This window comes from Panicum virgatum, chromosome 5K, assembly GCF_016808335.1.
Source record: "Panicum virgatum strain AP13 chromosome 5K, P.virgatum_v5, whole genome shotgun sequence".
In the NCBI taxonomy this organism is placed as follows: Eukaryota; Viridiplantae; Streptophyta; class Magnoliopsida; order Poales; family Poaceae; genus Panicum; species Panicum virgatum.
In genome coordinates, this window is record NC_053140.1 from 51,753,352 (window position 1) to 51,779,729 (window position 26,378).

General features: G+C 47.7%; 5 protein-coding genes and 1 long non-coding RNA gene across 6 annotated transcripts; 3 read left to right on the forward strand and 3 right to left on the reverse strand.

The window, feature by feature from the left end:
- Positions 1-5,870: 5,870 nt before the first annotated feature.
- LOC120708385 (cytochrome P450 94B1-like) lies at positions 5,871-7,619 on the forward strand. The gene has a single exon (XM_039993598.1). It carries the CDS (start codon positions 5,964-5,966, stop codon positions 7,500-7,502), a length of 1,539 nt encoding a protein of 512 aa, XP_039849532.1. The 5' UTR covers positions 5,871-5,963; the 3' UTR covers positions 7,503-7,619.
- A 1,161-nt stretch (positions 7,620-8,780) lies between these two features.
- Positions 8,781-10,142, reverse strand: LOC120710214 (aspartic proteinase nepenthesin-2-like). Its single transcript, XM_039995866.1, has one exon. The coding sequence runs from the start codon at positions 10,140-10,142 to the stop codon at positions 8,781-8,783; it is 1,362 nt and encodes a 453-aa protein (XP_039851800.1).
- A 1,772-nt stretch (positions 10,143-11,914) lies between these two features.
- Positions 11,915-14,483, forward strand: LOC120708387. Its single transcript, XR_005689347.1, has 3 exons — positions 11,915-13,009; positions 13,450-13,528; positions 14,293-14,483. It is a non-coding gene; the product is annotated as an uncharacterized LOC120708387 (long non-coding RNA).
- Positions 14,484-17,963: 3,480 nt separating this feature from the next.
- Positions 17,964-20,035, reverse strand: LOC120708386 (50S ribosomal protein L34, chloroplastic-like). Its single transcript, XM_039993599.1, has 2 exons — positions 19,721-20,035; positions 17,964-18,479 (listed from the first exon to the last, which is right to left on the reverse strand). The coding sequence occupies exons 1-2, from the start codon at positions 19,965-19,967 to the stop codon at positions 18,220-18,222; spliced, it is 507 nt and encodes a 168-aa protein (XP_039849533.1). The 5' UTR covers positions 19,968-20,035; the 3' UTR covers positions 17,964-18,219.
- Positions 20,036-22,787: 2,752 nt separating this feature from the next.
- On the reverse strand, positions 22,788-23,879 carry LOC120710215. Its single transcript, XM_039995867.1, has 5 exons — positions 23,762-23,879; positions 23,515-23,645; positions 23,291-23,377; positions 23,041-23,199; positions 22,788-22,910 (listed from the first exon to the last, which is right to left on the reverse strand). Exons 1-5 carry the CDS (start codon positions 23,877-23,879, stop codon positions 22,788-22,790), a joined length of 618 nt encoding a protein of 205 aa, XP_039851801.1.
- A 159-nt stretch (positions 23,880-24,038) lies between these two features.
- LOC120708388 (psbP domain-containing protein 6, chloroplastic-like) lies at positions 24,039-25,328 on the forward strand. The gene is made up of 3 exons (XM_039993601.1): positions 24,039-24,502; positions 24,592-24,908; positions 24,995-25,328. Exons 1-3 carry the CDS (start codon positions 24,166-24,168, stop codon positions 25,163-25,165), a joined length of 825 nt encoding a protein of 274 aa, XP_039849535.1. The 5' UTR covers positions 24,039-24,165; the 3' UTR covers positions 25,166-25,328.
- Positions 25,329-26,378: the final 1,050 nt, after the last annotated feature.

Sequence of the window (26,378 nt, forward strand, 5' to 3'; positions counted from 1 at the left end):
AACAAGCTCCTCGAAGGCATCGCGCCACGACCCTGGATCGGGGAAGACCGGCGCCCATTGCCGGTAGTCCGCCCCGGACATGGTGAAGACGACGGCGATGGCTCTGGCGGCACCCTCGTGAGCCCCGTACTCGACGACCTTGGTGATGCGGGCTGGAATGTTCTGGAGGCGCGCGACGACGGTGTTCCCCCTCGCATTCACCGAGTCAATGGAGACTCGGGCGGCGTCCAGCAGAGACTGGACTTGTGCCTCCAGCTCTAAGAAAGAGGAAGGAATTAGAATGGAAAATCTGAAGGTCATTAAAGAAGACATGGTTCCAAAACTTACTTGCGGCTTTGGTGTCGGCACTGGTGAGTTGGCCGCGGATGATGACCTGGTCCGTCCGTGCCCGGTCGAGGTCGCTACGGACCTCGTTTAGCTGGCGGAGGAGGTCGCGGATGTACTCCTGGGTGCATGCGTCCAGGATCCGGAAGTTTGGGGGAGTTCCATGGCGGCGTATCTACAGAGAAGAGCAAATGGTCAAAAAGCAGATCAGGGATGCAGCATTGACAGAGAAGAAAACAATGACTTACCCCAGACGAGGGCGGTGCGGTGGAGGAGCATCGGAGGAGCCTTCGCCAATGCGCTTATTGTTGGCCATCTGTCTTGAGGAAGGAGAGGAGGCTAGGGTCTTTTGGGCTTGAAGAAGAAGAAGGCAAAGAAAGCTTTGGCCGATGAAAAGAATACAGTGCCGATGGGGTGATTTATAACCCAAGGCAGGGAAGGTGAATCGGTTGCATGCCCTGGCATAGCCTTTACTCTTGATCTAATCGAGAGACGCGAGGGTAAAAAGACGGAAGGTGAATCGGCAGATTCCCGTTGTGCGAACGAGAAGATGAAGGGTTAAGGGCAAAGAAGAGATTTCCACTCGCCACCCGCACGGGAAGCGAAGCTGCAGTGAGTGAAAAGACCGTTCGGCAGCATAATCATGACAAAGATTTAATTTTAAAGTAAAAAGGATATTTTTACTCTGAAATTGGGGGGCATGTGTTGACACCATTTTTTGACACGTGTCAAGGAAGGTGATTTCGGTGAAGAAAAGGTGGCCGATTCAAAAGAAACCAAAAGATGCATAGAGTTGGGATCGGCCGATGGGAGTCCGTCCGATGGACCAGAAGAATATTCTGCGAAGATGCTGATTAGTCCACTCTGGTACTCGGCCGATGGATAGTTGCCGATGAAGTCAAGGAAGGGGGAGAGGATCCGGGCTCTGCAAGAATCTTGATGATTCGGTTGTAGTATTTAAAGTAGTTTATCTTTTAGAAAGTCTTTTCTTTTTAGTCAAGTAATGTTTGCCGTAATCAGTTAGGACTTGATAGCACTAGCCTATATATATCAGTTGTAAGGGACCGGAAAAACTTGATACACATCCAATACAACAAACTTTACAAATCTTTTGCACTTTTTCGGCGACTTCGCCTTTTCTCTTCTTTTTTCGACGAGTTCTTTCAAGTTGATCAAGGACGTCTCACATTCGAGCGACTTGATTTGCTGGTGAGTTTTCGTTTTACCGAGTATATTTGAACTTTAGCTACCGGGCACATCGCTGTGTCTTCGTTCAAATCTATTCAAAAGTTATCGAGTTTATCTAGACTTTGACTTCCGGGCGCATCGCTGTCGTCTCGTCTAGATCTATTCATTAAATATCGATATCGGCTAGATTTGTAGGTTTTTCTATGCTTTTTGGTCATTATCACATCTAAAAACATACTAGATCGGCTTTAGGTTTTGGAGTAACACTTTTGTTATCTCAAGAGCCGGTTTAGATCTGTTTTTAGCTTCGCATCATCTAAGTTACACATTTGTAGCTTAGATCTTGCCATACATACACGATCGGCTGCTCAAAATCCGATTTTGTCGTCTAGTGTATCGGCTGATCCTGCCGATACGCTCCTTCACTATACGCTTGCATTTAATATCTTCTTGTCGTTTATAGTATCGGCAAAGCTTGCCGATACGCCCATCTGAGAGATATTCGGAATTCCAGCCGATACGCTCTCGAATTTGATTTTGTTTTCTCCCTTATCAATTACAGGTCAAATTGACTGGCACGCTTGGTTAACTTTCCGTGACTCGGCGAACACTTGCCCTCGGATTCCAGTGTGTTGATTTTTGCGTCAACAAGATCCCATCTCGAGCCTTACATTGAAGAATGAGGCTTGATACGGTGCTTGAGAGGAACCACCGGTTCCTCCCTCCACAAATTATCTGGAGCGTTGATTTAATTAGGGGTGTTTTATTTTAATCGAGGGCAGTTTAGTCACTTTATCCAGCACGAATACATCTCGTTCTTCTCTTGACCGGCGGTAGCCACCGGCCTGCGCTCGGGCCTTCCACGACGGCAGTGTCGGCCTGCGCGCTGCCCTTCCCCGACGTTGGTAGTCTGCACGCAGCCGTTCCCCAGCGGCCACCTACGCCGCTGCACGCAGCTCTTCCCAGGCGGCGGTGGCCTGTGCATGGCCTTTTGCCGGCAGCGGCGGCGAGCAGCGCGCGGCCCTCCCTCGACCGGACAACCCGCAGTGGTGTTACTTTAAAATTTAGGCTACGAAATCAAACAACACGAGACACAATCGCAGAGTGTTGAGATCATTCAAACCCACCTAACAAATCGAATTCGAACCCTTTGTCATCACAATTCACAACCCCAATGTTGTTCCATATTACAATTCACTCGAGATCCAAAAGCTCGTGTTGATGAGCACGATGCCGATGCAGAACCACTTGCGGCCGCTGGACTGGTACTCCCTAGCCTTGCCCAGCTCCTTGTTGCCGCCGTGAATGAAGTAGCAGGTGTTGGCGACGTGGCTCTTCATGTTGTCAAGCTTCTCCCCCTCGTCTCCACCGTGATGGCCATGTCGAGGAACACCCGACGGACCTCCAAGAGGCTGCACTCCACACCGATGTCGTAGCCCATCCGCCGACTACACACCATGCCAACGCCTTAGCCCGTCCGCTGGCTGCACGCGCTGCCGACGCCGAACAGCCATCCCACCTGTAGCCGCGCGCCGCGCCTCCGGGCCATCCCGTCTCCTTGATGCCAGCGCTGCGCCTCCCGGCCATTCTCGCTCCTAGATATCGACACCGTGCTGCTTAGCCGCCCCCGCATCCCGCTCATGTCGTGCCACGATCCCCAGATCAAGGGACATGCGGCGGCGGGAATGATGAAGATGGCGCAGCGCTACACCGCTTGACCGGCCTGCTCTAACCATACTGCGTCGCAGTCCTCGGACCAGGGACATGCGGCAGCAGGGCCTGACCACCGCCGGCATCGGCACAATCTATCGTTTTTATTTTCCAAAGCGTTATTCTCCAAAGCGATTTACATTGTTTAATGATTGAAAAGATATGAAAATTGCTAAAATATCCTTAAGGTCATTTTCATAAGTGGTTCCTGGCTCACAAAATAATAGTTCCTGGTCCACACATTTAGTTCTTCGTAACCGGTTCCTCCCACTTTTTAACCATTGGATCTGGACCCTCAACGGCTCATAAAATCTCCGAGCACCGTAAAATTTCTCTTGAAGAATACTTGAGTTTGGAAAATACCTTGCCTTAAGAACCTGTGCGCACAAAGTGCTTGGTTATCAGACCTTATGGACCCAAGCACAGGTACCTGGGATGAACAATTAATCACTGATGTATTCTGGCCCGAGGATGCTGAAGTAATTCTTATGATACCAACCGATGATGAATCTGTAGATTGGCCGGCCTGGCACTACGATCCAAAAAGGGTTTTCTCTGTTAAATCAGCATACAAATTGGCAGTTCAGCTACGGGATCAGCGTAAAGGGAATGATGCTTCTACATCAAATGTGACAAGCCAGAACACGGAGGATTTTAAATGGCTAAAGTTGTGGCAGATCAAGCTCTTAAACAAGATTAAGATGTTTGTGTGGCTCTTTGCACATAATAGCCTGCCTGTGAGAAGGAATGTTGAAAGAAGAGGGGTTCGCCTTGATACCCGCTGTCCTATCTGTTACAGATTCGACGAAGATTGCGGCCACCTATTCTTTAAATGTAAAAAAGTTAAAGAATGCTGGAGAGGTCTATGCATGGAACATATAAGGGAGTTATTGCAGACTTGTAGGTCAGGCAAAGAAGTGATTGAGAAGGTGTGGACTTTACAGGAGAAAGAACAGCAAAAAGTATGGATATTTCTTTGGAGATGGTGGTCTGTTCGGAATAAGGTAAACGCAGGTGAAAGGATGGCTAGTACAGCTGAAATTTGCAGTTCAGTAACCTACCATCTAATGGAGTTTGAACAGCTAAATTTGAAGGAAATCAGGAAAGTGAGTAATCTAAGGGAGAAAGAAACTTGGAGTCCACCCCCTGATGATGTATACAAGATTAATGTTGATGCGTCCTTCCATGCTGATACGAAGAAAGGAGGTTGGGGATTTATTATCCGGGATAGTGCAGGTGATTTTTTGGAAGGAGGAGCAGGAAATATTCCACGAGCTGCATGTCCCTTACAAGCAGAGGCGCTAGCTGCTCTCTACAGCTTACAGCATGCTTCCCATCTGGGTATGACAAAGGTGATTTTGGAAACAGATGCCTTCCAACTTGGTTGTGCACTTAAATCAGCGGAGATGGATCGTAGTCCATATGGTGCTTTGTTTATGCAGGTCCGTGAGCTCATGTACTCACAGTTTAGGCAATGTAACATCTCTGTATGTTCTAGGATTTGTAACAAAGTAGCTGACTGCATGGCTACTTATTGTGCGTGCGTTCTTACTTCTGGCTCTCAGGTGTTTATGAGCCAAGTACCAAGCTTTGTATTCGATCTTGTCTCCGGGGACAAACCTGGAGCTGGGTGTCAATAGGAACTTTTGTTCCTGGTATCAAAAAAAAAAGTGATGTGCTGTCGTTCAGTTGACAACTTGATAACAACCAATGATTTCCAACTGTCAGAACACCATCCATGGGCAGTCCCCCGGCCTGTGGGTTCTGGCCCTGTTTTCGGTCTCTCCCGTCAGTACAACTAAATTTTTTGAAATACAATCTCAAAAAAAATTGAAATACGAAATCACAAGTTGGAAATCATTATTGTTTGGTTTTCACAACTTGTGATTTCTATGAAACTATGTTTCAAGAGTGAAACCCTCCAAATATAGTCAGTTCTTATACTTGCTTAAGGGTGCAACTAAATTTTTTAAAAATATGAAATCTCAAAATGCAATTGAAGCACTTTAATTTCATAAGTTATTCACCTAATGCCTAGATCTCCCAAGTGACACCTATCTATGTCCACCTTGTCCAAAGCCTGGAAATGCGTTTCAGGATTGCTAGACCCAAGTGATAATCAAGACAAGCACAAGAAGTGGAGATTGCCTCGTTCAATTGCTTTGGTTCCGTTCCTGTCCAAGAACCGTTCAGGAACAGTATTGAGTGGATTTCCTTCCTTCACTCAAGCCGAAGGGGGACAGAGCTGCCCCTCGTCCCTTCCTTCAAATCTTGTCCATGAACCATTCCATTTCCAGGAACACGAGGCTCCGATCCGGGCCGTGGAGTGTAGGGGGAAGGTCAGGCTGGGCCAGTTTTCTTTCCAGGCCAGAGCAAAATGAACAACCATTCCACGGACCGCAGCAATCCACTCTGGCCAATCCGACACAAACGAACGAGGTCTTTGTATATTTTACTCTTCTGCCGAACATATGGTCCTCTCTGCACTTGAGTGAATCTTAAACAAAGTGAGCACCTCGTGGCATTTGTCTTGTTGGCATCGATCATGTCGTCTATATTATATCCCTCCTGGAAAGATCAACCATCAACTTCCTTTATTTTAGACATGCCTCACTCACAACCTTTGGAGTTGGGCGCACATGACAGGCAAGAACACGAAGCATCAAATAAGTATTGGGAGCCGCGTGACTCCAGCTCGCCCGGTACACAAACAAACCACTTGAACCAGAAAGCCAATCGCCATGGAACTCCCCTTGACCTCGTCTCCTCTCCTCGTCCTGCTCCTCGCTCTCCTCCCTGTCCTCTACGGCCTGCTCCGCCTGTGCCGGGACCCCAGGAAGCAGCCCCGCGCCGACGGCCTCAAGCCCTACCCCCTCCTCGGCACGTTCCCGCACCTGATCAGGAACCAGCACCGCTTCCTCGAGTGGACGACCGACGTCGTGAAGCGATGCCCCACGCACACCATGTCCTTCAAGGTCCCCGGCCTCGCCGGCGTCGCCATCACCGCAAACCCGGCCAACTTCGAGCACATAGCCAAGACCAACTTCGCCAACTACCCCAAGGGCGAGGTCACCGTGTCCACCATCGAGGACTTCCTCGGCCACGGCATCTTCAACTCCGACGGGGAGCAGTGGCTGCGGCAGCGCAAGGCCGCCAGCTACGAGTTCAGCAAGCGCTCACTCCGGAGCTTCGTCGTCGACACGGTCCGGTTCGAGATCGCCCAGCGGCTGCTGCCGCTGCTCGAGCGCGCGGCGCGCGACGGCCGGACGCTGGACGTGCAGGACGTGCTGGAACGCTTCGCGTTCGACAGCATCTGCCGCGTGGCGTTCGGCGACGACCCGGCGTGCCTCGCCGAGGAGGGCGGCGTGTCCGCGCGCCGGGGCGCCGAGTTCATGCGCGCCTTCAACGACGTGCAGGACGGCATCATCGCCCGGTTCATGACGCCGTTCAAGTCGCTGTGGCGCGTCCAGAGGCTGCTCAACCTGGACCCCGAGCGGCGGCTGCGCGAGGCTCTCGACACGGTGCACGGCTACGCCGACCGGATCGTCCGCGAGCGCAGGGAGAGGGCGGAGGCCGGGCTGGCGGGCCGGGACGACTTCCTCTCGCGCTTCGCCGCGAGCGGCGAGCACAGCGACGAGTCCCTCCGCCACGTGGTCACCAACTTCCTCCTCGCCGGCCGCGACACGACGTCGTCGGCGTTGACCTGGTTCTTCTGGCTGGTCTCCGGCCGGCCAGACGTGGAGGGCAAGATCTTGCGCGAGATCCGGTCGATGCGCGCGTCCGCTCCGGCGAACGCGGGCGCGCCGGCATTCAGCTTCGACGAGCTCCGTGAGATGCACTACCTCCACGCCGCCGTCACCGAGTCCATGCGGCTGTACCCGCCGGTGGCCATGGACGCGCACAGCTGCGAGCACGACGACTTCCTGCCGGACGGCACGTTCGTGGGGAAAGGGTGGCAGGTGACGAGCTCCGCGTACGCCATGGCGCGGGTGGAGGACATTTGGGGGAAGGACTGCGAGGAGTTCAGGCCGGAGCGCTGGCTCGGCGAGGACGGCGCGTTCCAGCCGGAGAGCACGTTCAGGTACCCGGTGTTCCACGCCGGCCCGAGGATGTGCCTCGGCAAGGAGATGGCCTACATCCAGATGAAATCCATCGTCGCGTGCGTGTTCGAGAGGTTCAGCTTCCGGTTCGTCGGCGGCGAGGAGCGGCCGGGCCTTGTGCTCTCCTTCACGCTGCGGATGAAAGGCGGCTTGGCGATGCAAGTGAACAAGAGGAGCTAAGGCAATCCAGGATATTGAGACCTACAATTTGTTACCTGTATTGTTTCATAGTGTTGTTCTCGTTTGGTTTGAGTCTTATGACTGCTATTAACCACTGCTGGATAAATTCCTACCTTACTACTATACCTGCTTTGATTAAAAAAAGGTAAATCTTTAAAATTCTCATAAAAATCAGAGATACGTGGCCATCAACCCGATAGACTCCAGTGATCATTAAGAATAATAGCCATTGGATGGAGAAATCACTGAAGAAACCACTGAAAGAGAAGAAAAGAATCACTGAAGATTGAGCACATGTTGGTGCAGGCAAAATTCACTGGCCTCACGGAGTCACCGTGCAACCACACAGTAACAAACAGACAAAGGTTAGTGATTGTCTCTACCTTCAACCTCTGAAGATCAATTGGTTCAGATGGATTCAATATTCAGAAAGTAGGAATCAAGAAATCTCATTGTCGCACCAATGTGAAACTTGGAAGTGGATCAAAGTACAATAAATGTTTCTCGTGAAAGTGTGAAAGAACCCGGACTAAAAGTGGGACAATCACAAAAGGTGAGGTGATTCAACTGTATATTAAGTTATTAACCAAAAGATAGAAACTGGAGGATCCATGATTGCTACAGTGGACAATGGCTCAGAAAATTGGGAGTCGTAGTGGGTTGAACAAAGGAGAAAGTTAGATGTACACAAATCTGGGCTCTTGAATTTGATCAATACAATGATTAGAAAAACAAGTGATTTGGGAGATTAAAATCATCACATGATGAAGGAACAGGGCCATTTACTTAAGAAACCATCTCTAGTGTTCCTTGAACTCTGAAGATGTAAAATACCATAATTTTACTATGCACAGGTTCAGGCACCTCAGGCAAAGGCAACATTCAGGACGCAGAATAAAAAAAGAATATCGTTCGCACACCGAATAAAACCATAGCAAAATCGATAATATATTCTCAGATATTACAGAAAAAGAGATTTAATAAAGATAACAACAAGCAAAAAAGGGTAGATTGAAGCATTTGATTCAGATACATTAGCGAAAACAAAAGATTTAATAAGGGGACAACACGATAATTCCTCTTGGAACAACCAACTAGGAACAGAATAAATAACAAGACAGCAACGACATGATAATTCATCAAAAGAGAACCTAGCTTAGTAAGATGACTACTTCACCTTCAGTTCAAAAAAAAAAAAGATGACTACTTCACCCTATTCTAGCAACTTTCTAGTTGCTACGAACCACAGCTAGCACCAAACTCGAGCAGAAATTAAGGTTATGAAACGCAACCAGCAGCTTGATCGATTGATATCTCCCTTTCCGATAAATCGAACCCCATGTTAGTGTTACGCTGGGCATATATGCCTAGAGCTGTGGTATTGCTTGGAGTAAACCCCAGGCAAATCCATTCCGAATTGTTGTATTCAAAGAAGAGTGAGTCGCCGAACAGCTCCATCTCCGCCCCTCCGACAAATCCCAATGTCACAGCCACTTCCTCAACATCCTTCATAGTCCCTCTGTAGCAATAGGCGTTAGGATTGTCAGAGAAGCGCACCCTGATCAGAGAAATATCAGTGTCGATTTTCTTCTGCAGAGGGTAAAATATAGATTCGGGAAGCCAAAGCCCGATGGTTCCCGAGTCCACCAGCATATAAAGTGTGCTCCCTTCAGCTCCTCCATCTCCAGGATATATGGGTACAGGTTGCTGCTGACTTAAGCGATTTCCATGCTGATATGTCACCCTCTTCAGTTGGACATAGTACTTATTGTTGTAACTCCAGAATGGAATCCTCTTCCCTGAGATCCGGGCTTGAGAACCAAATCTAAGGTAGCTTAGTGCTAGATCATCATCATCACGTCTTGCTGGAGCTGGAACACAGTAAGAGAATTTGTCCACACGCACTTGCGCTACAAATGACAGGCTGCTGGTACCAAGAGATAAAATTCCGGTGTTATATTCCCTTACAAATACGGACTTCTCAGCCGTGGCACAGCCAAAGACAACTTCCGGCTCAAAGTGGTAGTCAGTGTTGCCTTCCAAGCTGAAGTGGAAAATATCAGATGCTAGGTAACCCGAGGCCTTACTCCCATCCACATATTTCCTAAAAAATTTGCACTTCCCGCTGCCTGATTCATCACAAGAGGCATCAGGGGCATGCTCGCAGAGTGGATCATCACAAGAGACACTACGAAATGTGCTAGACTTGAACGGCATGTAAGGGGGAAAATGGCCCCGAGCACAGTCCGTACAAGGATAGCACTGCGTCCAGGATAGATCACTGCCTGTGTCAAACATGAGGTACCTCGAGGAGATGCGGTCGAGAGATCCACCGATGCGGAGCGGCACGAGGTAAAGACCACGGCGGAAATGGGATGGCACAACTATCTTCTCACTGGCCAATGCATCAACCGGCACATGTGACGATGCCAGTTGAATCTCCTCCTTGAACAGATCCCAAGTGGTCAGAGTGGAGTCCCGAAGTGGACTCGTCAGGGCATTCCGGTGGATGATGGAGAGAGAAAACCCGCCCTTGAAGGAAGGCTCGCCAAACGGAGGAGAAGCAACCTTCTCATCACGAACGGCAGAATCGACGGCCACGAACAGAAGAGCAGTGAGTATAAGAGCAGCAATGCTCATCGTGAGTGTGAGAGAGAATTGGTAGATGTGGGAGCTGGCGAGCTGCTTATTAAAAGCTTGAAGGAACACGAAATTCATCAACTCATAAAAGTTTCCTAGGCAAGCATGCATGTGGTAATAAGCTTGAACTGATTGATCACCTTCTATGTGCTGTGGACTAAGGAACCCATTTCCAAACTAGACTGAATCATGCATTTCATGACCTCTAATCATGAGAAAAGATTCATGTTTTGGTTGCTCACGCAGACCGCCAGTTTGATTCATGTTTTGGTGGCTCACGTGACCAACCGAGATGACTAGTGCGAGGGACTAAGCAAGCTTTGGTGAAGCGACGGCTTACCATGTGTGCAAGTGCTAAGGTGAAGTACTGATATCCGTGGGGTGTTCGAAGTATCATATCCAAGTTTTGATTGAGAAGAGCAATGCAATGCATCAAATATTTTATTGGAGTGACTTGAGTATTCAAGGACAGTTTTGCAAGATGATTTGGAACTCTAAGTCATTAGCTCACGTATGGATTTGCTCAAAAGAATGTTGTGCAATGTTGGAATCCCAAAGTTGAAGAAAATTAAAGTATGGCAAAACTGAAGCAATTCAAGGCTCAAGTGGTTGAAATGTGTTTAATATTTAATCTTGAGTATAGGTACGTCGTACTATCCAGAGGGATGCAACATTGATTATTTGACTTGATCAAAAGTGCTCATAGGTCACTCCAAGTGAGAATCCTGAGAGAAAACCCCTGAGAACTAACTTTTTGCTACTTGTATGATCAAGTGTTGATTTGGTGGACCAAGTAGAGCACCTAGACTTGGGTTTGTGCTTCTCTGGCCCAGACCGGTCTGATCGGTCTGGGGGACCGGTCTAACCGGTCTGGGTATAATGGCTAGTAGTTTGAACAGACCGGTCTGACTGATCTGGGGGACTAGTCTGACCGGTTTGCACTGACAGTTACAACGGCTAGTTTTAGAATGTGGGGTATTTATACCCCTCAGCCCTCTCCTTCGAGGGCTGCTGGTTCTTTGCCTTCTCCTGAGCTTCCTTAAGTATTTTTCTGACCAGCTAGCTCTCCCCAACACTTTTTGTGAGTTAAGCCATCTAGATTGCATATTTTTGGATTGGGTTGAGAGATTGAGCAAGTGTGAGATTGTAGAGCTTTGTGAGAGCTACATTTTGAGCAGCAAGTGAGCAACCATAGCTTGAGCACTCGAGATTCGTCAAAACATTCATAGTTCGCATTTGTTACTCTTGGAGGGTTGCCTTCTACACGGCTAGGCATCGTCGGCTAGCTCCCAACGTTGTGGTGAGCAGCGGCAAGTTTGTGTGGGCGTGATCTTGCCCCCTTGGTGGAAAGAATCAAGATAGTGGAATCGAGGAAGCGATTGAAAGAGACCCAACTCAAGGGATCAAGTTGAAAGAGACTCACACCAATGAGTTCCTCAATGGAGACGTAGGATTCACGGCGGTGAATCTGAACTTCGGGAAACAAATACTTGTGTCTCCTTTATGGTTTGCCTCACTACTTTGAGTTCTAGCATTTATTTATAATTCCGCATCGATCTACTTTGGTGTGTTGTTTCTGTGTGTGCAGGGACTTGCAATACATTAATATTCACCTGTAGGAACACTACACCAAGTTGTATTAGTGCTAGAGCTCGAGGAGGGGAGAAACTCTGATATTTGTGCAGGTTCTGCAAGTGACCGGTCAGTGGCTGACGGTTTGTTTTAAGTGTTGAAATTTGCAGAATTTATTGAAACACCTATTCACTCCCCAGGTGACATCCGAGGTCCTTTCAAAGCGCGGGGGAGTGTATCTTCATCTTCGGATCTTCCTCAACAAGCCAAAACTGAGGCAAGGAGGGCTCGAGGTCGAGGCGGTCGGAGACGGATTTCGCCGCTGGGTCGTCTCGTTGCAAAGCACAACCTACGCCTCCGCCTCATAGTCATCATCTCCTTCGTGCGCTTCTGCTCCTCTCTTCCCTGGAGCCCAGATCTGGAGGTGAAGATAAGTTGCGTTGAGCCATGGTGTCGCTTCAGGTCGGGCACCCCCAAATCCTAGTTCGCGCACAAGCTAGGGATGTGAGTTTCTATATCGTCTTCTACTTTCCCTTCGGGTTGCTAGGCACACGCATACGTGCTGGTCATTGAATTCGTGTCGGTGGCTAGCTTTCAATTATGCATATCCGGTGTAGATGCCTAGGTTGTGCATCTAATCTTCATGGTTAGGCGCTTGGTTGGTCCTGTACACTAGTCACCTTGATTCCGTTTGATTTGTAGCTATTTGGGGGGGTCTAGTAGCATTGCTTATGTATTCTGCTCATGTTGTTTCACTAAATGTTGCATTAGTTAGAATTTTAGTCTACTTGCTTAATGCTGATTTTCCATACTATTAAGGTCCTAATTTTGGTGCATAAATTGAAATATGTTGATTGTTTTATTTAGATGATTCTGCTAAACATTGTCATGAGCAAACACCTGCATATAAATTAGGTTATCTTCCCCATTTGCAGTTACAGGGATTATTTTTTATCCTATTAGATATCTCCCGATATCCTTAGTACTGGAGCCACGTACTCCCTCTGTCTCCACTGATGAGTTGCCGATGGGCCAAGGCCACCAAAATATTTACATACAGTATCCTTTTGTTCAACTTATTATGCAGAGATTGTTCATCGAATAGCCCATATTTATATGTATGGCAGTAGGCATTATTTAGCACTGATTATCTGACACGGTTTATTAGAAGCTATAGACCAATGTCTCTAAATTTTTTATCTGGCTGGTAATTTTCACTTTAGATTTTTTAGAGATTTGATACAATGCATCTCGGACAGAAGTGGCAGCACGGATGTGCTCCATCATCCAATGTGGTACGTGCTCCAAAACGAAGATATTTCAGTTTGTATGTTTAAAATAGTATGTTACTTTATTTTTACTAGCAATTATAATTATTCCTTATAACATTTTTGCAGCTTTCGATAAGCAATAATTTACATTTCCTAATTTAGCAAATGTGATTCTACTGTTTTGTGCTATTCTTAGTCACTAGTAGAACTGGATATAATAAACTGTGATCTGCATCATTATATGATTCTTATCTACAAGCACACATATTTAACATTTCTGCTAGATCCTACATTTTTATGATATAAGCATATCTAGTTCTTTACTTTGGCAATAATATAGGTAGAGAGTAGGCAATAATATTATTCTAGATAGACAATAGTATGAGTTACAGTAGGTATTTTTTTCTACAGAATGTTACATTGGCTCTCCCACCATCAGTAACTTTTTCATTGCTAATGTGCAGTTTTTTTTCAAACACGCACCAATTACTGTGTCAAGAGCACAGAAGCACAACAAGTCTTGATGTGATATCATCTAATGCAGTATGTTTTTTCTCCACCTTTTTTACTGCAATACTATTATATGGTTATTAATTAGGCAATTATTCTTTTTAGCGGAGGCAAATTCATGCATCTCTTTAGGCAATTTCCTTAAACATTTAATTTACATTAGCCCAAGTCATATTCAGGTTAAAAATGCCCTACCTCATAATTATTATCATTAGATTCGGCAACTGACTTGCATTTTTTTTTCTTTTCCTCCCATACCCTTCTTTGTTGTAAATAAACAAAAAAAATTTACTCTTCCCTTGTTAAACCTGGGAGCCGTGAGGTTACTGTACCAATTGAGAACTTAATCCATTTTGCATATGAGTTGTAGAACTCCCTCACCTCTTTGCTTAGTGCAAAATATTTTGCCCAATGTACGGCAATGTAGCTTTTTGACCAAATCTCTTCCACAATTTGCTACATCTTAGATTTTATCAGCAATTGCCTTCACATCCGAGGTGCTTTCAGCTAGATTGTTGCCAACGTAGCTAAATTATTGCCAACAGAAACTACATCATTGAAAATTATAGCTAGCTCTTGATTTGGAATATGCTCAATATCATGTACTTCTCCCTTTTCCAACTACATGAGAGCATTTTTTACATGTATCAAAAGCAATTAAATGTGAATCATCGGGCAATAATGTACTATTTAATAGGTAGATCAGTTGTTTTTTCCAGACGTTTTTTGTATGCCAACTTTTTCTAGTTTGTTCAGCATCACAATCTATCTAATCAAGCTTGTTTGCATTCAACCAGGCTCTGCAACAGTGGATTCAAATCAGGTTGTTCTACATCAGTTGATTCTACAACAACACATCTGTCCAGATTATTACATGCGCTATTTATTTTCTGTGATGTGTAGCAACTTTTTTTGATATCCAAGAGCAGTTGTTTTTGCATCTAAAGATGATGCCGGCATAAAAATACTTTTTTGATTCGTGTGTCACGCACCTTATCTGTCATGATATTCCTCTTTTTTTGATTCGTTAATGTGGCCAGGGAGGGAGGGGGAAGGGGTTTCGTGGGGCTGTAAGGTTATTGGTGGTAAAAAATGTGGGGCTGTAAGGTTATTGGTGGTAAAAAATGCTGAGAAAAGAAGGTGCAGGTGGGATTACCGAAATAGAAAAATAGTAATATAGTATACTTTTCAAAAGTGGATCAGCCGTACGGCCAGCCTAAATTACGGCCGGCCGTACGTTAGCCGGGTCCTAAATATTATCCCTTATATTGTGGGAGAAGATTTAGGTATATATATATATATATATATATATATATATATATATATATATATATATATATATATATATATATATACACCACCAGAAGTATAATGGAAATATATCAGGTGCAAATCAATCTCTTTGTGCAAACTATGGGAATTTCAATCTGGGCCACCGGACCAACATCCAAGAGACATGGGGGGATTGAATAATTTTACAATTAACAGCCCGCCTCTACTCACACTTTTGCAAATCTTCCCTCCCACTTCCTCTACGCACCCGCTTGGATGTTGATCCAGTGATACAAATTGAAGTTTGCACGGTTTACACCTGATATGTTTTGTTTTCATTATCTTTCAATCACCACCCTTGTTATAGCCCCGTAATGTATACTCTCATATTATCGGTATTTTACCGCCAAGCCTACCAAGGTAGTTGATTATAGACAGGGAGTCGCCGAAATCTGAAACTTGAAGGTAAACATAAGGACACAAGACACACATTTAGACAGGTTCAGGCCGCCAGAATATATAATACCCTACATTCTGGGTGGCGGTTTGGTATATTGCGCCCTGCGCTGGTTGTATGTTTTAAAGATGTCCCTGCCCGCCCTTATATAGTCTGGGGGACAGGGTTACATGGAAAGTCCTAGTCGAATACTAGTAGAGTCCTACTCCAATAAGATCAGGTAGTTTTCTTGTATGTCGACTAGTCCTACTTCTGTACGAGTAGTTACTAGAGGATAAGGTACATGTCATGCGCTATTCCTTACTCTAGAATATTTTATGCCAGTAAGCAGTCTTGCTGGCCCGAGTCTGACACATAGTCTTAGGTACTATATCTATTATCCTCCCAAGAAACTTTGCCCGCTATGATAATCGAAGATGCATCACCGATAGTGCATGTTATTACTTTTGAACACTACCCATGGTTTGCTATGGACGGCCGTGCATGTCAAACATTGATTTTCAAGTCGCTTTGTCCTAAATCTCGCATCATCAGCTCCACTGCGGTTGTATCATCATAAGCAAAACATCACCGTCTCGGTTCTTCTCGTTTGTCGCTAGTGGTGATCGCCCTGCTTTGGTAATTGCGACAGTGCAATTCATGTTAGACTAATCATCAACTTGGTTCCCTATGCGCCTAGGGTTCCTAATTTAGGTAACTAGCGTAACGCATTGGTGTCATTCTGGTTAAAGCGTGATTAGGGGGTGTTACAACATGGCTGCACTACCGTGCAATTATTGCTATGACCCTAATTTTGTTACGCTAGTTACCTATGCGTTTACTATGCAGACTCTCATCTGCTCATCGTTTTCCAGATGAAAATCACTTCTTAGCAACCTTGCTTTTTTTCTATAAAATAAAAGAGAAAACTTGAATCGAAAGCCCTAGCTGTTACAGATACAGACGTATACGTGATGGAGATTGTGGCCCAACTAATTCTCATAAATATACATTGGGAGGATGTCTTGTAGTTGTAGCCCCGTACCGCCGCCGGTAGTTCTATACACAGATCAACATATGGGCACCTTCTTCTTCGTGCGTGGCGGTGGCGCTCGCTCGCTCGCCCTCGTAATCCTCGCGTTGATGCTCCTCGTCCATGGACCATGGCGCTACGGCGTCCACCCACCGGGGGCTTCAGGGTACGTAGCACACTACCATCCCGCTCCCGCGTGGCCCATCTATCTCTGTTCTCCTCAGAGCCCGTGGTGGTTTGACGCGTGCAGCAGACGCCGAGCCCACCGAGCTCCTGTGGCAGTACTGGGCGAACATGACTGCGGACGCCGACGCCGACGCCGACGAGTTCTTGCTGCGCGGCATGCCCTGGGCTAACAACGAGACCGACCCGGTGTACGCGCCGATCGCCAGGCGCATGGCGGCCGCCGGCGCCACCTACGGGTACGCTAGGTGGTGGCTCTCGTGGAGGTGCCCGCGGAGGGAGAGGAACGGGACCCTGTCCCGGATAGCCCGGCGCTGCTACGTCCGCGGGCTCAGGTCGCTGGAGAAGGAGGCGCTGCTGCTGCGTTCACGGCCGCCGCCGCAGGAGACCCCGGAAGAGGTGGCCCGCCGCACAGTGGTGGAGCTCTTGAGCATCTGCCCAGTACAGGTGTATCCCTGGCCTGAGATGATTCTCAATCCAGGGATAAAGACAAGATTCTGTTGGTGATATGCTCAAGAGCCCATCATCACAATACGGTTTAAAAGCCCAAGAAGATATTGATCCAAGAGGGATTAGGGTTACTAATGGGCCTATGAGATAGAAGCCCATTAGTACGCTCTATATATACGATGCAGGGGCTAGGGGGGCAAAACCCTGTGAGCCGCGCCACCTCCTGGCCGCCACCCCTCCCTCTCTCTCGGCCGCCGCCCATGCCGTGCGTGCGGTGCTAGCACACCGACGCCCGGCGTTTCATCCCCGTACGTGTGAACTCCGTGGAGGCGCTGCTGCGACTGCTGCACTGATCGGCTGTTGGGATCAATTACGAGGAGCTCGGTTCGTGGGACGTGATCGACTACTTCCTCTATATCGACGCGCGACTTCTTTCGCTGCGCTGCGCGTCTAGTGATAACGATCTATGATCTTCTACTCGCAAGTATTTTGGGTATATGCAATAGTGATGCTAGCGTAGCCTACCCGTTTCCCTACAGATTCCGCACGGACACAGGATCCCTTCGCCCCCGCCTCAAGTCCTGGCGTAGATGGTGATTCCTCTTTTTTTTTTTTGTGTGTGTGTGTGTGTCTGTGATTTGACCTGTGAAAACTGTTCAATGTAGTCCATGTTACTTAAACTACATCGCAGTGTGATCCCTATTGGAAGCTCTGCCTATTTTGTTTTATCTTGCAAACTAACTGGAAGCTTCTCCAAGAGCCTCTATCCTAATTTGCGATTAGAATGCTGTTTAAGTCCAAAAGGACCCGATTAGAGAAAGATAGTAGTCTTGCAAAGAAGGCCACTAAGCAGATCTCACAGAAGAGAAGTCAAGTGAACAATGTTAATTTTGAAATTTATGACTTTATTCTTGTGAATAGATTTAGCGCATGTGGTTGCAGGTAAAATTAAATGGATTATTCCTGCAACGCAAAAGAGGATCCTACTGCATACCAGAGCCAATGGACAACAGAAACCCTGAAGATACTACTGAGCCAATGGGCAATTGAAACTCTGAAGATACTACTGCACACAACTTCAGGGCCTACAGGCAGAGTCAAACACTCATAATGAAATCTCATTCAAACACCAAATAAAACTTGGAAGCCGAAAGCATAATACACGTTCCACCAAAGCAACAGGGACATCCAAAAAAGGTAACTTGAAATTGTGTGGAGAAGGTGATTCAGATGTATTAACCGAAAAAACAGAAATAGGATGCTACATGATTGTTACAGATAGAAGGAGGCTCAGAAGATTGGATGTAGAAAGCATACTTGAAGTTGCATGCACGTCATATTGCAGTGGAATTAGAATATTCTTTTCTTCCCAGTGGGTGAGTTTGTTCTTGTGCACAGAACCTTCCTGCCTTTGGCACGCCTGCGCTTCAGTACCTTCCTTCCAGAAGTAGTCCGCATCCGCCTGCGGAAACCATGTGTCCGGGCAAGTGACTTCCTAGATTTTGACCTCTTGGTCATGCAGAGGGCAGCCTTTCCAGCCCTAATCTGCAGACCACGCGATCTTCGTGTTGTCATTCTGTTGTAGCTGAACTCAATTCCCAAAGATGAACCTGGCATAGTGGCATACAATATGTTAAAAAGTTTCAGAACAATGAAGGCACACAGCATTCATAATCAGTTATTTGTGAATACCCATCTGGTTGTGATTAGAGTTTGGAAAGAGGTTATAAATGCTTAAGTATTTCATTTAATCAAATTTTTCTATGCTTATTTTAGGAGCTTTGGGATTGCTTTAGGTAATGGAAAAACTGACTGGGATTAAAGTGGTGTCAGAGCATGAGTCTCGAGATCAAGTTTCTTGGAGGTGATTCCTTATGCTTCAACTTTGTTCTGTCATGCAGGTTAATGGTTAGGTTGTGCGCTGCCCTTCTTAAAACTTGATTTCTAGTCAAGCAAAAGAAAAGGCCAATTCAATGTTCTGTAAGAGGTTGTGATGTCTAGATGATTCAGGACAGAAAACAAGAGGCAAGTTCTATGTGGCTGTAGATTTTGCAACATATAGATAATTCAGCACAGAAAACAAAAGGGCAACACTATGTAGCTATTTTGTAAGATCTTGGCATTTCTGCAATGTCCTTATGATTCAGGACAAATCCAGATGCATACAATCTTGAATTCATCAGAAGCTACATGGAGATGACCACAAAGATAAGAGTTGCATTTTTACTCCTCACAGCTGTGAAAACCCCCCAATCACATTCACTGAAATAGTGAGGCATGAGCATAGTCAGTTTCATGTTTGAACACTAATACAGCTGGCTCAACAAATTAACTTCATCTTGCATTCAAATTACAAATAAAACTTTGCTGATCTGTGATCGATTACAGGAATGCTCAACTGCAAGATATAAATTTCATATTTCAGAGAACCATCCATATCAACTAACAGGTTCAGCATTAACTGAATTTCAGTTTTTCATAATACCCACCAGACAAATTCCAATATTTTCAGACAACTAACTAGGACGCCTTTATAATTCTGTTTCCACATGTTAAAGCAACACATAGGTCCCCAATTTTTCTTCTGCTCGCTATATTGGACTAGAGGAACAAACTATACAAGCGCCACCTCCCATGCATACATTTCCACCTTTCTGGTACCATTTATCAATTCTGTATATCAACACGTACTAAACATCTAATTCAATAAAACTAGTGCCAACACGGTCACACACAGTGCACGGAGTCGTAATTTGAAAGCCATTTCCCCGTGCGAGCGTAGTAACTAGCACAAATGGCCGCCCCAAACGCTAGCACACGAGTATGGAGGGAAGACATGATCCATCCTCACCGGCGAACGAGGAAGAGGACGTGAAGGCCAGCGACGCCGAGACCGCCGCCGACAGCGAGGCGGGGGAGGCGGAGGCGGACGACGTGGAGGAGGACGAGACGAAGGAGCTCCTGAGGAACGGGGAGGCGGCGGAGGCGCCCACCGGGGCCGCCCTGCCAGCGCGGGCGACGCCGCCGATAGCCGCCGCGGAGATCCTCCCCGAGCGGAAGGAGAGGGGCGCCATTGGAGAGGCCAGCACGAGCGCCATGGCTGGAGGACTCGTTTGTGCTGAGGGCTGGCCACTCCCAGTGCTTTGTTTCCTTTATCTTATCCACCACCCACCCGGGATGAGACTTACGGGCCTCCATTTTGGGCCCGTTCACAATGGGCCCAGTTGCTAACGCTTCTTTTTTCTTTTCTTTTTTTGGCGTAAACTACTCGCTAACTCTCTCTCTCTCTTGCCGCTCCTCTCCTACAATTTGGACAAAGCCCCTTGTTCATCCATCCAATAAATGGAAACTTCTGATTCCGAACGCCACGACGCTAACTCTGACAGTTGTTATAACGAACTAGTGGAAATGCACGTGCCACATGCACGTATTTAAAAAATAATTATTTAAAAATAACTTGATTGCATATCAAGACTACTAAATATTTAATATATTTATTACTATATCATAACGAACCAATCTAGTCTAAAATAGTCTAATCAACGGACTTGTAGGAGGTCGCAGACAGTATTTCGGGAAGACTATAACCCCCTCTCTCAAACACTGATACATACAAGTACTTTATTGTAAAGTTGCCTCACGCAACAGGGTATGTACGTATACTAATTCTAACATTTGCAATAAAAAATTATATATAGATACTTTATAAATAACAATAATAAAATAATTAGTGACATTATTAAAAGATAAATTTTACGATGATTGAAAAAATAGGAGCTGTCCATCTGATAAAATTTTACGGTAGTGAAGGTAGGAAGTACCCAGAAATACCTAGGTAAAGTATCTGGTATTTCCAAAATGCGAGACTAAATACCAAAAATAGTGAACCAAGTACTGATTTAATTTAATTTTCATAGATCAACGGTCAGAAATTTTTTTAAAAAATAAGTATCTGTAAGTATCCTTTGGTACTTTACAATCATTATAAGAGCTCTTTTACAATGATTGTCAAGCACCAAAGAGTACTTTTATGTATTTATTCCCTTGTGTGAAGGGGCTGATGGGACTTGCGAGTATATGCGAAACCTAAAATCCCGCAATGGGCCTGACCGGTGGCTTGAGCTGTTTGTGCGCCTATGTCGATGCGTGACCAGTGTGACCACCTTGTGTTCACCTCAATGCTGACAAAAATAATTTTTAAAGCATCAGTAAATATGAAAAAAAAACTAATTAGTAGACTATAGACAAAAATGTCGCTGTTCCATCATTTGTCACCGAACATTCAACCCAAATCTGGTCTAAAAAACATTCAACGGAACCATACATACATACATGAGCAAATGCACAAAAGAAAATTCATTTGCTTGGAATAAAATATTATTTGACATTGGAATGCAGTTGAAACAAAGTACAAATAATTGCAAAGACTATACATACATGAGCAAAGAAATTTTCCAATCATATGATTAGCGCCAGATATTCGAGATAACTGATGCTAACAATCATGTATTTGCTTCTCGTTTTAAGCTATGGCCAGGTCATTTGTTTATAGCTAGATAAACAAAGATCGGGATGGACATACCCAAGGATTCTTGTGTATGATTGATGAGTGACTCCAACTGATAATCTTTGCTACTCAGAACGGAGTTGGCGTGTATGCTCGTCACAGCTCTCCTGAAATGCTAGAACCGAACGATTGGAGCCCCCGTCTACAGATGTTGTTCCGTTGTGGGAGGAGGCAAAAATGCCTGGGGACACCACCGCCACTCACAAGAACGTGCCTAGCCGCTGCTAATGGTTGCGAGAATCCTTCGCGCTCTGCGTCCTCCAATCGTACCACTGACTCAAAACTCAGAAGCTTGAAGCCTGATCGAAAGACGGGCACAAAGAAATAGTCGCTACGATGAACTAAAAAAAAAATAGCAACAGGCCTCTCGGGGGTGATGGTGGGTGGCTAGCGACCGGACACCTCCAACAGGACGCCGACGGGGGCTAGCGATGGTTGGAGAGGGCAGGGAACTTGTGAGGCGCCGAATGGAGGCCAGGGATAGCATGTCAACATCATGCAAGAGGGAAAGTATAGGAATGGAATGTAATCAGCGTATGTAATGGAAACAATAACAGCCCAAACGTAACCGTGAGATCAATTAGCTTTCCAAAAAAAAGAGGTACGTGATTGCATGCATCAATGGAAATAAAATTGTGCGGTGACTTCCAAAAAATCAGGTGTATGCGGTTACTTCCATAAAATCAATTGCTTGATTGCCTGTATAATTGGAAAGTAAAGTGCGGTGGATCAATTTGCTTCCAATAAACTTGCGCGTGATGTGGCTGTCATAATGGAAAGTAAAATGCGGGTACACCGGGTGGGTATGTAAAAACTTTGGTGAAAGAAGTTTTAGCTTTTGGGTGGAAAACAAAACATTTTCCTTCTATCGAAAAATAGGACTCCACTCCCTTTCGTCAAACCTTTAGACCTGACAAGTGGGACCTCTGTGAGGGGTACGGTGGGCCTAATTTTGGTGAGAAAAGTTTTCAATTGTTTCAACTTTTATAGTATAGATTAACTCTGACAGTTCTGATTTAGTTTTTTTTTTACCTTCCCAGATTGAGTAATCTCAATCATTGTCAAGTAAACGGAGCAATGGAGGAGAAACAGGTAAGGTTGCATCATCGCGGTAGTAACAACAGCGATCTTCTGTATAGATCCTGAAACATTAATTGGATATTGGTGCATATTGCTGTTCTTCCACGACGACTGAAATGGACTATTTCAAGTTTGACAGCACTAGTGGCCTAGCGGGCGTATTGTACAGATCTTAACGGAGCGATGGAGCTAGCTACTGAAGCTATGCTATAAACATGTCGAACAAGAACGGTGTCCAGTTGATCGTTTGGCACGAAGTATGGCGTGCTCCTCATTTCTTCTTGAAGGTGATGGCGTTGGGCTCTTCCGGGATCTGCGGCAGGCGCTGCTTCTCTTCCTCCACTTGCTCCAGCAGAGCCTGCAGCTCAGCCTCCGACAAGCTCTCCAGCCGTTTCTGCAACAAAAGCGGCAGCCCCAGGGCGATCAGTTTCTGTTCTGCAGTGCTGGCAGGTGTGAGAATTCAGAAGCCGCAAAGCAGCTACTCTATTGTGCAGAGAACAGAGATGGTGCCAACGCTGTCCAACCTCCATGACTTGCTTCTCGTAGTCCCTGAGCTGCTGCGCGTAGGTCATGTCTTTGTTGGCCACCCGGAACATGTAGGTGGAGATCCACCCCACCGTCATCCCGAGCACCACCAGCAGCTGCACCACGTTGCCGGCCTGCAGGGGGTCCACGCCGACGAGCTGCGCGTAGCGCGTTTATGGGTTACTGAACGAGCTGAAAACCAAACGCAGCAAGCTTCTCCTAATGGCGCGACATGGCATGGCGCCTCACCTCCAGCCCGTACTTGAGCCCGACGCCGAAGGCGGTGACGCCTGCGCCGATCAGCAGCACGTCCTTCCTCGTGTACCCGAACGGCGCCTGCAACGAGACGCGCGCCCGCCGCGCGGTTAGTTCTGGGTGTTCCGCTCCGTGGCGTGCGTGCGTGCTCGTGTTTTCAGTTCAGGAATTCATCGGTTGGGGGCTTGCAGGGAGCAGGACATGGAATCTTGGATTACCTTCTCTTGTTTCGGAGATTGGGAATCGCCCGTGCTCGTCTCCGAGGGCGACGACGTGCTGCTCCATGCCACCAGGCGCCTCCTCTGCCTCGCCGATCCGAGCAGGTCGGTTGGTGGCAACACCCTTCTGGCTGGAGAACAGCAGGTCAGCATAAAAAAGAGCAGGATTGCATTGGATTCCGATCAAATCAGCGGCGAGATGATGAGAAAGCCAAGAAGGAGTAGCAGCAGCAGCAGCGCCACTTACTGGAACGAAGAGGAGCCAGGGAGGCTATCCTGGCCAGGCGGACGCCGCCGCCGGGGGCGAACGCCGCTGCCGCGGGGGAGACGGAGGCGACGGAGGCGGCCAGCGCTGCCGGAGCCATGCTTGCCGTGTGCTGTCGCCGCTCGGCCGCACACCCCCCGCTCGCCCGGCTCCTATATCTTATCCGCAGGCGGCTGGCAAGGAGAGGACGCTGCCGAGCCGCGCGTGCGCGCGCCCTCCTGGGCTTTGCCGCTCCAGTGCCCCCACAGACACGGACGCAGGCACACGAACAGAACACAGCGAGAAAAATATCGCGCGCGCTCGTCTGATCTGGATAAGGCGTCGTCGCTCCGGCGCGAGCCAGACGCGACGCCGTGCCGCGAGCGAGCCCGTTTTTTCTGCCGCCCATGGCCTCTTCTGTGTCCTCCTCCTCCCCGCTCTTCGCCTCGCTCCGGCCGCCCGCGCCCGCCGGCTCGCGCTGCTGCGCTGCTCCCCCGCAGGCAGCTGCGCCGTCGGCGGAGAACGCCGTCCCGTCGCGGCCGGCGCCTCTCGTCGCGGTTGCTAGCCACCGGAGGGAGCTGGTGCTAGGGGCGGCGCTGGGCGCGCTGCTGTCGGTGTCGCGGGCGCCGCTGCCGGCCCAGGCGCGCGAGGTCGTGGTCGGCTCGTACCTGCCGCCGGCGCCGTCCAACCCCGGCTTCGTCTTCTTCCGGGCCACCCCCAAGGACACCCCCGCCCTCCGCGCTGGTGAGGTCTCGGTTCTTGCCGTGCTTGCTCTCCGCCGCCGCATTGCAGATTTGCAGTTCGTCGATTGAGCTCATCCGTAACGTTTGCAGGCAATGTGGAACCGTACGAGTTCGTCCTGCCGCCGACCTGGAAGCAGACGCGGGTGGCCAACATCCTGTCGGGGAACTACTGCCAGCCCAAGTGCGCCGAGCCGTGGGTGGAGGTGAAGTTCGAGGACGAGAAGCAGGGCAAGGTGCAGGTGGTGGCCTCGCCGCTCATCCGCCTCACCAACAAGCCCAACGCCACCATCGAGGACATCGGCAGCCCCGAGAGGCTGATCGCCTCCCTGGGGCCCTTCGTCACCGGCAACACCTTCGACCCCGACGAGCTCGTCGACACCAGCGTCGAGAAGATCGACGGCCAAACTGTAATTGAACCTGAACCCCCTTTGTGGCACAGGGAGGAATTTCCTGCGCAGCAACTGAAATCTGTTTCGTGGTTCTTCCGATGCAGTACTACAGCTACGTGTTGGAGACTCCGCTGGCGCTGACCGGCTCTCACAATCTTGCCAAGGCCACGGCCAAGGGGAACACGGTGGTGCTCTTCGTCGCAAGCGCCAGCGACAAGCAGTGGTCGTCGTCGGAGAAGGTTCTCAAGGCCATAGTGGATTCGTTTCAAGTATGATTGCATTTGCAGCAATGGACTCTGTGAGATGCTTGGTTGAGCGGGTGATGACTGATGAGTTTTTTTTTTGAGCAAACATACCTGTATTAAGAGATAAGGAAGAGTACAAAGACCAGTACAGATACGAATACACCATACAAGAATACGGAATACAGCTTCTCCACCCTAACAGCACAAAGGGCCCCAAGAAAAACAAAAATTAGACACGGGTCCCTGGACCCCTTGCTCGCCGGATTCCTCTGGACACCCTGCCGGTTGCCGGCGAGGAAGACGAGGACCAGTCGCCGCCGCACCACGGGCCAAAGAGAACTCCATCGCTCAGAAGCTTTGGAAAGAGCCGCAGAAGACCCCCGACCCGGAGATCGAGGAAGAGCCGTCGGCGAACGCATCTCGGCCGGGGACACACCCCGAGCTCCCATGACCTTGGATCCGTCCTCGCCGGTGACGACGACAGCCGCCACGGGAGGGTCGAGGAAGATCCATCCACCACGCAACCGCAAGACCCGCAGCCACCTCTGTATTCTTTGAAAGGATCTTAAGATGACTAGAGGGGGGTGAATAGGCAATCTGCAATTTAAAAACACTTAACAAAAAGGTCAGACACAGACCAGCCCGGATACTCCGGGTTTTTGTGATCCGGAGTATCCGGAGATATATCCGGAGTCTCTGGGTATGAACGACCAGAAAGGAAACTGCAAGAATCTATGTATGAAAAGTAGATCGAGCCAAAGTATGAGTACCAGGGGTTCCTTAAGGTTGATATCCAACAAACAAAACTTACTAGAAACTCGTGAGTGAGTAGATCGAGCTCAAACCCTAGAAATAAAGTCTCACAAGCAAATAGCAAAGAAATCAAGTAAACTAACACGAAGGAGATAAGGATTTGTTTCCCGAAGTTCACACCCGAAGGTGCTACGTCTCCGTTGAAGAATGATTCGAGAGACGGTGGTCAAGAACCCCTATGCTCCTCTTCCAAGGGCGAGATCACCTCTCAAGCCCAAGGTTACTTACTATGGATTCCTCGGCAAGGAATGGAGCTTACAAACTTCTTGTGCAGCTCACAATCTTGTTTGAGCAATCACAAGCACGCCTAGCCGTCTAGGAGCACAAGGCTCCAAGAGTAACAAACTTGAATCCGCGGACTTGACCAAAACCAAGTGCTCAAGAGATGGGAATGAGGCTCACTTGCACGAATCCTTGCTCTTGCTTGCTT